This window comes from Chiloscyllium plagiosum, chromosome 38 (genome assembly GCF_004010195.1).
Source record: "Chiloscyllium plagiosum isolate BGI_BamShark_2017 chromosome 38, ASM401019v2, whole genome shotgun sequence".
NCBI classification, from domain to species: Eukaryota; Metazoa; Chordata; class Chondrichthyes; order Orectolobiformes; family Hemiscylliidae; genus Chiloscyllium; species Chiloscyllium plagiosum.
This window is the reverse complement of record NC_057747.1, coordinates 20,266,225-20,277,130: the sequence shown is the minus strand read 5'-3', so window position 1 is coordinate 20,277,130 and position 10,906 is coordinate 20,266,225. Positions and strand designations below refer to the sequence as shown.

At 35.9% G+C, this 10,906-nt stretch overlaps 1 protein-coding gene across 3 annotated transcripts in view; it reads right to left on the bottom strand.

Annotated features, from left to right (window-relative positions):
- polr3a (polymerase (RNA) III (DNA directed) polypeptide A) overlaps window positions 1-10,906 on the bottom strand; it is a 53,984-nt gene that overhangs the window by 19,943 nt on the left and 23,135 nt on the right. For all 3 annotated transcript variants that reach the window (XM_043679058.1, XM_043679056.1, XM_043679057.1), the window contains exons 10-19: window positions 10,345-10,486; window positions 9,725-9,865; window positions 7,792-7,861; window positions 6,085-6,212; window positions 4,576-4,714; window positions 3,236-3,400; window positions 2,897-3,069; window positions 1,724-1,835; window positions 560-678; window positions 308-445 (exon numbers count right to left, since the gene is read on the bottom strand). In XM_043679058.1, the coding sequence (XP_043534993.1) occupies window positions 308-445; window positions 560-678; window positions 1,724-1,835; window positions 2,897-3,069; window positions 3,236-3,400; window positions 4,576-4,714; window positions 6,085-6,212; window positions 7,792-7,861; window positions 9,725-9,865; window positions 10,345-10,486 (1,327 nt within the window). The remainder of the gene's footprint in view (window positions 1-307; window positions 446-559; window positions 679-1,723; window positions 1,836-2,896; window positions 3,070-3,235; window positions 3,401-4,575; window positions 4,715-6,084; window positions 6,213-7,791; window positions 7,862-9,724; window positions 9,866-10,344; window positions 10,487-10,906) is intronic.

The window sequence follows — 10,906 nt, the reverse complement described above, 5'->3', positions numbered from 1 at the left end:
AGACCACTATAAACACCAGAGGAAACATCAAAGAAGAGCTTCGCAGGAGGCTCCCAAGCACTGATGATGTCGCCTAGCCAGGGGACGAAACGTTTGCAACAAAAACTTCCAGCTCGGCGAACAGGACCACAGCAGTATGATATGCGACTTACTACAGTGACAGCCAGCAACTTTTTCTAAATTTGGTTTTGTTTGAAAGAAAAACAGCAGTTCAAACTGAGTAAACAAGTATCAAATTTAATTGTAGAGACAACTCAGTATTTTTAATACCACTCACTATTACAAAGATGTAAAATTTTGCCATTACCTGCATGTACCCAGTTTCTGCTGTTTTTACAGCAGTATCCACTAGGCCCTCACGACCAGCCATGGTATGGAAGATGAACTCTGTTGGCGTTAAACCAGAATAGAAACTGTCTGCTACAAACCCCTTTGCTGCTGGAAGCTGAGCAAACAAATTTGAAATTTTAATTAGAAGTTGAACATTTTGCAAAGTAGTTTGTTAATTATTTATTAGAAGAAGTGACGACAGGGGCTTCATCTAAAGTGGAGTGCTCACCTTAGAATGCTTTTCAAAGTGAGGCAAAGATCTGTTCTCAAAACCATCAGGAACACGGGATCCACTAATGGCCTGCTGTCCTACACAGGCAATCATCTGGGAGATGTTGATGAAGGATCCTATTAAGAGTTTTCATTACCACTAGGTTAATGCATAATGGCAAAGTAAAAGTCAAATGGCAGATTTTAATTTTAGAAACTAGAAATAGTGGCTTAAACAACATATTTCAAAAATCTACGTTATTTGCTTGTATCCTGTGACTTATAACTGAATTCCTAGCAGGCAACCCAAATGTAGGAGAGGCACTTTCCTCCAAAAAGAAAGCAAGCAAAGAGTTAGCAACAATCTGCTCTTAATCAATTTGAATTGTGCTGTTTTAGAGGCAATGGAGCTAGTCTCTGTTTACCTTTACTTTAATAAATTACAACAGATTACATTTATACCACAATGCAATCTAAGTCATCTAAGACTGTTCCTCTCTTTAATTGATAACCTTTCAGCTGGGGCTACAGTATAACTTAGGCTAGCTATAAGCTGCAGAAGCCATGTCTAATTCGCACTCAATCATTAGTCAACGATCCTCATGGGCAGAGCACCCAGTGTCTGTGAGCATTGTTGGAGTGTTTTAACAAAGGAGGCAAAGGGACATAAATGTAAGTAAACTGTGAATATAAGGGCATAACTACTGCACTGAAGCATAGTCATTTAAATGCTAAATAAATATATTTAGAATTAAAGTTTTATCATTAGAACATTATTGTTTTTAAAGTATCAATCTTCTTGAAGACTTCACTGTTTATCTTAACAGTATTCCAAAGATCAAATAATTAATCTGCTGCACATTTATAACTTTGAAACCAGAACATTTCCTTTCATTATCTTTTTTCCAGATTCAACATAGTGACCTGACCAAGAGAGAATGTTTCAGATTGCTTTGTGAACACAGACTGCAAAGAAACATATTTATATACAACCATTTAAAACAGAGAAGTTTTACTGTGAATTCCAATTTTAAAAAGATAATGTTACACTGTTTGACTATTAAATAGGTTAAAGTACAGACATTTTCCTTCATGATGCCCTCCCAATATCCATTTTATTATACAGTCTCCACAAAATGCTTGAGTATTTACAAATTTAACAATGACAACATTGCCCAGTTACCTTTTGAACCACAGAGGGCCATAATAAGGGGGCTGTTACTCTTGTCCAGCTCCCTAAGGCAAGCACTGCCAGCATGGTCTCTAATCACAGACAGCTCCTTAAGGATCAAGGCCTATAAACAGCAAAAAATGTTATAACAAATCTTTCACAGGAAATACACGTGGACATACTTTGCTTTCTTCACAATTTAAAACACAGAAATGAGAACAATAAAGAATGGAAAGTTATTATAAAACCACAGTTCACAGTGTGATGACTTGGATTTTTAAGACAGATTTTAATGCAAATTTGGGGAGAAGGGGCATTGGGTTTTGAGTAAACTGGCAAACTGGTATCAGCAGTAGCGAAGAGAAATTCAATGACCTGTAGTAAAAAGAGTGTAAGCAGGTTTCCATGTATTTTTGAGATAATCAGTTTTTTTCAGAAAAATATCTTCTTTTGCTCTTGCAAATCACATAAAAGTTTGCTTTTAAATTGTTGCCAAGTAGCAAATAAAATGTATGGGTAGTCAGTGCTTTGATTATTTTTAAGTTAAAGTTTTTATGGTAACACATTGTATCACTGAGAACACATTTTGATCATTAAACGGCTTGTTTACACTTAAAAATAAATTATCCATGTGGTCTCACTGGAGAATGAGGAATGCAAAATGTTTAGTGTAATTTTACTTCTAACAGTACACAATCACTAAAAATTCTTATCATGCTCCACACCATTCATATTATAGAAGCAGCAATTTTAAAAATTTCAATTATAATTAGTTACCAAGTTAATGGCAAACTAGTTTCACATAAGTTTTCTGAAGGTTTAATCACAGACTTCCATAAGTGTATGTTTTTTCATAACATTCACTACTGATTTTTACTAGTGAATTTCAAAGCAAAAACCTATGCTTTATAACAAATTTTGTCAAATATAACTGATTAATTTGAAGTAGGTGGAGTTTAACTTCTGGCTAACACATTTTCTTTATTATCCCATTACGTTTATTCTATTCTCCAATACAGCAAAAATGTATTTTCTAGTTTAACGGAAAGGAATATTCTTTGTATCAAGCAATAATCAAATACGTTTGTTAATTAAAGATGAAGAAAGTATTTATGAAGTGGAGTAACAGCTAAAATTTCAAACATACACTTCTTTTTCCAAAGCTGGAAGGATAAATCAGCTTACTTCTAATGTTTCTTCTGCTGTGCATCCAGGTTGTTGTTGAAGTTTGCCTGTGTTGAGTGCTTCAATGAATTCATCACACTTCTTGTAGCCAGCCTCCAGTAGTTCCTGTTTGGCTTTTAGCAGCCCCTTACCTGGTGTTACATCACCAATGCCAATAGAAAACCCTCGATTGGCTAGATGTTGCAAAAAAACATGAAAAATTAAACCTTTAAAATAAAATGCAACAGTCTGTTTGACATGTCCCACTGCAACAAATTGTGAAATATCGCAAAAAAAATGCTTAAGGTAGATCTAATGTTCATTCAAACAAGTGAATTTTATAACCAAGGTAATACTTACACAGATAAACAGGAGCCAGGCGAGCAAGACGAGACATAGCGTCTGCAGCCGCCATCTGTCCCCAGTCTCTCAGCAGGATGTAGAAGATGTTGTTTTTGGAACCTGATCCCAGAGTTCCTTTATCCAAGCTCCCAGACATCAGCTCACTGTTCTGGATTACAACGACTGCAAGATGACAAAAAATGTAATTATGCCTGAGAATAAAAGGCTCAGGATGCATTTTGATAGTCAAAAAGAGATAACCGTGAGCAAAAAAAATACAAGACACATTGTAACTGTGCTTGTAACACATGGATCTTCTCGGGCCACAGACCACTTCTGCACCTTTCAAGACGTATGAGCTCATATTATTTGAACACTCTCTCATGGCAATAATATTTTTGACATTTAAGTAATAAACAGGCGTACAACAACTAGGTTATTCTCATGCAAGAGGATCACTATGGTCTTGTTTAAAATTGGCATGTTGCTACCAAAGAAATAGCCATCATTCCTGTTAATAAGTACACACATGTGGAGTGACCAAAATCTAGTATTTGAATTTTCTTATACGATTTACTTAATTTTTAAACAGTTTTAAATAGTTTCATATGTACCCCTGTAGACAGACACAAGACTGAGAAATTCCAAAATGACAGAATATGAACATCCATCATAAGACTCATTTTAAACATTTCATCAGGATCTGAAAATAGGCTTCAAAATGACCATTTTCGATCCAAATGTGGTTGTTTTTTTTTAAAAAAAAGTGCAGAAAATGTTGTTGGTTGATAGAAATTAAAAAGTGGCTATATTAAATAATGTAAAGAAATGCTCCAAGTTGTTCCAGTCAAAATTAACATAAAGGCGGTGATGGATATTAACTGGTGATTCACTTGTGCTCATCATAAAAGGAACAGATTAACTGTGGTTGTTAGGTGGTGAGCTGCATATTGTAATCCGCATTTCTGCAAATATACGCATACAGAGCCATGGAAACATACAGCATGGAAACAGACTCTTTGATCCAACTCGTCTTTGCCAACCAGATACCCTAATTAATCTAGTTCAATATGCCAGCATTTGGCCCATATTCCTCTAAACGCTTCCTATTCATGTAAAAATCCAGATGCTTCTTAAATGTTGTAATTGTACCAGCCTCGACCATTTCTGCTGGGAGGTCATTCCATACACGCATAACCCTCTGCATGAAAAAGTTGCTTCTTAGGTCCCTTCTAAATCTTTCCCCTCTCACCTTAAACCTATGCCCTCTATTTTTGAACTCCCCTTCTGGAAAGCAACAGTCTGTTATGATAATTTAAAAGTTTTTTGTTTGAAATAATATATTTTACACAACTTACAGGAGTCATTGTAACAGAGGTCTTCACCTTTTCCACAGTACTGCTTGCCCTTGGTACGCAGGTTTGCTTTAATAGGACAGTCCTTGCTTGGCTTAAGAATGAGGCTAAAAATTTGCTTCCCTGTCCACAATGTCACAGGCTGTAAGGGATACATTACAACATTACCTTGCACTTTAGCATAGAACATGCTTAGTTTTTAACCACAAAGAATGGGTTTACAAAGAATTGCACGATTAACATTTATTTTCTGTAAGAGATTCAATGCCATTAAAGACTATTTATGCACTTTATATCATAAACATATGGAATTATATAAATCACAAGCAACATAAACTTCACTGAATTGTATACACCTCTTAAAATTCAGGCATTTGTTTATCCACTTATGCTATCAAAAACTTTAAAACCATTGCTATGTTAACTGAAAACTTGCATATATTTCAAAATGGACAGTTATCGGTAATTAAGGCATTTAAGTTGCCTGCTCTGAAATGTTCAGTGGTTTTGTTATCAACTAAAGAGTCACATGTTCAAAATTGATTAAGCCCAAAAAATATATTTACCAGAGGGGGAATTCCATCTGGAAAACAGGCTTATCAGCCTCTATTCACTATTACTAACTGGTGTATGAGACCACTATTAAGCTCCCAACTGATATTATAGTTTCTATTTGAGCTCAGAAGCATCATTATTTTCCTGTCACCTGAATGCCAATTTGAGAAGCATCATTATTTTCCTGTCACCTGAATGCCAATTTGGAGAGGATCCAAGAAGCTGAAGGAGTGCTATATATTTTTAAAACTATGTCTTCTTTCCCCTAGGTCCCCCCCAAAAAATTAGCTTTCATTGTCCTATATCCAAAGCCCCCTTCTCCAGACTTGCTGAATGTCGAGCTAAGGACGGTCTGATTTTATTTGGAGGCTGGTAGCTGCTTCTTACATATTCTGGGTAAGAAGTGGAACAGCAGCACATTAGTCAGATGACAAGTCTGAAAGTGTTAAGTCATATACTGTGACATACAGACCACACAATGCAGCAGTTCTGGGCTAAAAGCCTACTGACAGCTAAATTTTAATTCATCCTCATCTCCTAATTTTCAATTTGGTAAAGCTCTGATTAAAAATATGTTAATACATGACAATATAGTGGAGCAATAAATGAAATGGGAAGCATGTATAAATCTTAACGTTTTAAATTTTGCATATTTGTAAAGATTTTACATATGCCTGTCGTGAAGTTAAAAAACGATTCAGTAGGAGATACATAAGCTGTTTGGTAAAAATAAGTTTAAGTTAAATTGTGTAAATTATGTTAGTTCCACATCCCGCATAATTCTCATTTGTGAAATATTATATGGTATTATAAATGTATGCTGCATAAAAACTACCTTTTTATTTATAACCTTGTGAAATAAAAGGACAAGATCCTGCCCAAGTTCTCAGCATATTCACATTCAACAAAAACATTATAAAGCTTATTTCATTTTTTCAAAATAGACAAATGTATCACCCTTAAGATTGCAGGAGGTGGAAGACTAATTTTGATTCGCTCGTCTTTGCCTGAAAGAATGGAGGCAACAATCTGACATGCTTTTGCTCTGTCAAAGAAAGTGTCCTTCCTGGTAAGCAGATAGGCACCTGGGCAAACAAAAATGAAATATCTTTTCAAAATAGAATATTCTCCAGCAGTCATTGATAAAACAATGTGTATGAGAAGATTTGTAGTTCAGGTTGAGGTTCAGGATGTAGGTTCGCTCGCTGAGCTGGAAGGTTCATCTTCAGACGTTTCATCACCAACATCTTCAGTGAGCTTCCGGATGAAGCACTGCTGGTGTTTCCTGCTTTATATTTACATGTTTGGGTTACCTTGGGTTGGTGATGCCATTTCCTGTAGTCATGATGTGATGCCATTTCCTATGGTGATGTCATTTCCGGTTCTTTTTCTCAGGCTGTGGTAAACGGGATCCAAGTCAATGTGTCTGTTGATAGAGTTCCAGTTGGAATGCCGGAATATCAACAAATACATCGAGTTGGATCCCATTTACCACAGCCTGAGAAAAAGAACAGGAAATGACGTTACCAACCCAAGGAAACCCAAACATATAAACAGAAAGCAGGAAACACCAGCAGTGCTTCGGCTGGAGGCTCACTGAAGATGTATCAGAGCTAGTATGGTGACGAAATGTCTGAAAATAAACCTTCCAGCTCAGCAAGCAAACCTACATCCAGAACCATGTGTATGTATGTATGTATGTATATATATAACACACACACACACATAATACTCTGTAAAGACATGAAAGGCAACTTCAAAATGCAAAATTACTGAGCTCAACTCTACCAACTGTGGAACAAGACATACATCTCCTGTAAGAAAAATTTATGATGGGGAAGGGGAAACATTCCTAAACCTCAATGTGCCTGCTAGTTGACTGTCTGGTTACAAACTAAAAGAAGAAAGCAGATCTTTAAAATAAAAAAAACAGGAAATATTGTTTCAGGGCACTTACATTTTCAATCCAGACAAAATCCTAGACTGATATTTGTAGTTTGTATACAATTCATGAAAAATAGCAAACAATATGCAACTTTAAAGACTTTAAAAAGTAACTCTTGCAATATTTACTTTATTGAAACAAAATGTGGATCATGCTTTTGATGCTGATACAAAGTAGGCTGATGTTATCGAGAAGCACAATCTCATTTGCGCACATACTTTCTAATCAAAAAGAAAACCTCGTAATTTTTTTTTTAAACAATCCATTACAGCAATTATTTGATGTGGATTCAATTGTCATTAAGCAATCACTACAATGTAATTAGTATTTAATTTGTTAGCATTTATTGATAATGTAAAAGTTAGCAAAAAAATTCAAAAAAGTAAGATTACTGGGTATATCAGTAAAAGAGGTTCTGACAGAAGCGTATTGACCTGAAACAGGAATGAGTTTTCCTCTGAGCATGTGCTGCATGACTTGCTGAGTATGGAGCATTTTGTGCTTTTAAGTTGTAAAGTTTACTAAAATCTCAATAAATAGTTGATTACATGTACATTTGGCCTGAAGTAATTTCTTGCAGGTTTGTAGAGAATCTAAATTACAGTTGACTCACTTTGTAACTTTGTACTTGGTAGTTTTATTATTCTTAACACATCCTTTCCATAAAGTCTCAAGTAAAGTAACACAAAGTAACAGAAGCATGCTGAAATCTAACTCACCTGTTAGAAAGTCCTGGATTGCAGCAATTAGAGGTTCCCCATTTCTAGGAGTTACCAAATTGGCTTTTGTCTAAAGGGAAAAGAAAAGTAATCGTGTAATGATAAACTAATTCAACTGCAATCATTTTTGAACAAGAGTCAAGAATGTGGTGCTGGAAAAGCACAGCAGGTCAGACAGCTTCCAAGGAGCAGGAAAATTGATGCTTTGGGCATTTGCCCGATACATCGATTTTCCTGCTCCTCCGATGCTACCTGACCTGCTGTGCTTTTCCTGCACCACACTCACAACTCTAATCTTCAGCATCTGCAGTCCTCACTTTCGCCCATCATTTTTGAACAAGTCCAATGGTCCAGAGAATGAGACACTGTTACTGAAATGAATTGGGTAAAATTTTGTTCCTGTTAGATCGAATCAGACAAAATTAAAGGCAACAGCTTGGATAAACAATTTGTAGCACAATTCAAGAAACAAGCCAAGCAAAAAAGGCCTACCAATCTTCTAGTTAAGACAGCCATGAAAACAAGGAATAAAAACAGAAGATGCTAGTTAAACTTGCAGGTCAGCAGTATCTGTGGATAATAACTCTTCTTCAGAAAGTTAATGTTTAACTTGAAACACCATTCGTTACTCTTTCCATAGTTGCTGCCAGACCGGTTGAGTTTCTCCAGCAATTTATGGTTCTAGTTCAGATTTCCATAATCCGCAGTATTTTATTTTCAATTTAGAATAAAAATGAGGAAATTGCCTTACAAGATTAAGACATTTGAAATATCCGAGTTTATCATTCCAGCTTCACTCAAGTATGTTTGGGGTTGATTATTGACAATTTCCTGTTGGCAAATACTAAGAGTAGTAAGATTCCTGTTTTAAATAACATTGTTCACACTTTTACAAAAAAGCAGGCTAACAACCCAATTATCTCATTTACTCTTTGTGGACCTATCCTGTGCATAGATTAGTCGTGTTTGTGTACAGAACAACAGTAATCACATTTCAAAAATGAATAGATGGTTATGAGCACACTGGTATCACCGGAGGTCATTGCAACATGGTGCACAAGTACTATCTTTAAATTGCCTTGTCAATGTTGGGAGTCCCAGAATTACTAACCATAAAATGTATGTTAAATTACTAATCATAGCAACCTGTAAATTTAAATGGAGCACTTTCTCCTATTATGAAAATTAGTTTAAATGGTTAACATAGGTAGAGGATCACAAATCCAGCTATCCAAAAACTGGGCATTTTTCATTTGAGTGTGTTCTCAGACCACAGAAAGTTCAAGCTTAAAGTGGCTATTCTTGGGCTAATAGCAGAAGAAGGAATCAAAGAGAGTTGTACACATAAACTACCAGCACTTTTAGTGGTTCATTCCCCCAGTCCTCTCTATTCTCCGAACAAAGTTCCTTGTTGCACTGGCAGGAATGTTCCAATTAAAATAAATCTGACTGCTTTCAGGTGGGATAGTTAGAAATTAGCTGTTTCTCTCCTTTTCTGTAAAGCCTGTGTGAAGGAATAGAATAGGTCAGCATCAAAATCTGGAAAAGGGCAAACAATGGTGTTCCTGAACAGTCAGATCTGGGACACTCTACCTTGGTTTGTGGTAGATTTTTCAATGGAATAGGCCAATCAATTGACTAATCCCAGCTCTCAAAACATAATTCCTGTATCAATTAACATGATATACACACTAAAGTAAGCTTCTTCATTATTTCTTTATGATAAGTCATCCGAACCCTGTCCTTGGTCCATATTCAATTTGAGCTCTGTAGTAAATCCATTTTGTGGGCTCTGATCTCTTATCAAACCTTTGAGCATGCTGCAGAATAGTCATTTCGTGATTAATGTTCAATAGTAAATAAAACAAAGGAATCATTTCAATTCAGCCCCACTGTGTTAAAGAGTACATCAATGGAAGCAAATTGCACTTACCCCCATTAGAACCAGTGCTTCAGCCTTGGCCTCCTCAGTTTGAGGAAGATGAAGATTCATTTCATCACCATCAAAATCTGCATTATAAGGTGTGCAGACACATTCATTGAACCGAAATGTTCTGTGGGGTTTCACCTTGGCCTGAAATTTACATCAATATATAAAATGACATTTTCCTTTTCCTAATCTTAGCAGACTTTACATTTTATAAAAAAAAACTGATCTTGGTTATTGTTTGACAATACTGGGTCAATTATTAGCAAAATATTAGAAGATAATAATATAATTTGGGTGGGGGATAGTTGAGGGATCCAGAGATTTGAAAGAGTGAAAATTGAATTAATTTTTAAAATTCTGCTTATGCAATTCGTACTGCATTGGAGCTAAACACATTCCTCAATAGCTTGTTCTGTAACTCTCACACTGCACACATTTGTGTAAAACATTCAACAGCAGAAAATATAAGCAACAGTCAAAACATTTTTGTCGTATTGTGACACAGAAGCTGATGTACAAAGTCTATTCAAGTGCTTTTGATGTACTTCAAAAATAATGATTTAACTGAAAAGATCAGTATGAAAGAAGTGGTTTATACAACTCAAGTATTATAAAGCACTTACTATATGGGCCATGATGCTCAGTTTATGCAGGGACGGTTGTCTATTGAACAGCACTACATCTCCATCAATTAGATGTCGCTCCACAATATCACCATATTTCAGTTCCTGTGCCATTTTCTCCCTATTTCCATATCTTAGAAATCTTTATTTCAAGAGAAAAAATAGGCAATTCATGAAGGTAATTTCTGGTTTTGCATTTATTTACATTTATCCTTAGAAGAGAAATTTGGCATAGAGTCATATAGATGCACAGCAGGGAAAAAGACCCTCCAGTCCAACACATCCATACTGACCAGATATCCTAAATTAATCTAGTCCCATTTGCCAGCACTTCACCCATATCCCTCTAAACCCTTCCTATTCATTTACCCATGCAGATGCTTTTTAAATGTTGTCATTGTAGCAGCCTCCACCAATTCCTCTGGCAGCTCATTCCATACACACACAACCCTCTGTGTGAAAACATTGTCCCTTAGCTCCCTTGAAAATCTTTCATCTCTCACTCTAAATCTATGTCCTCTAGGTCTGGACTCCCCAACTCAGGGAAGATATATTGTCTATT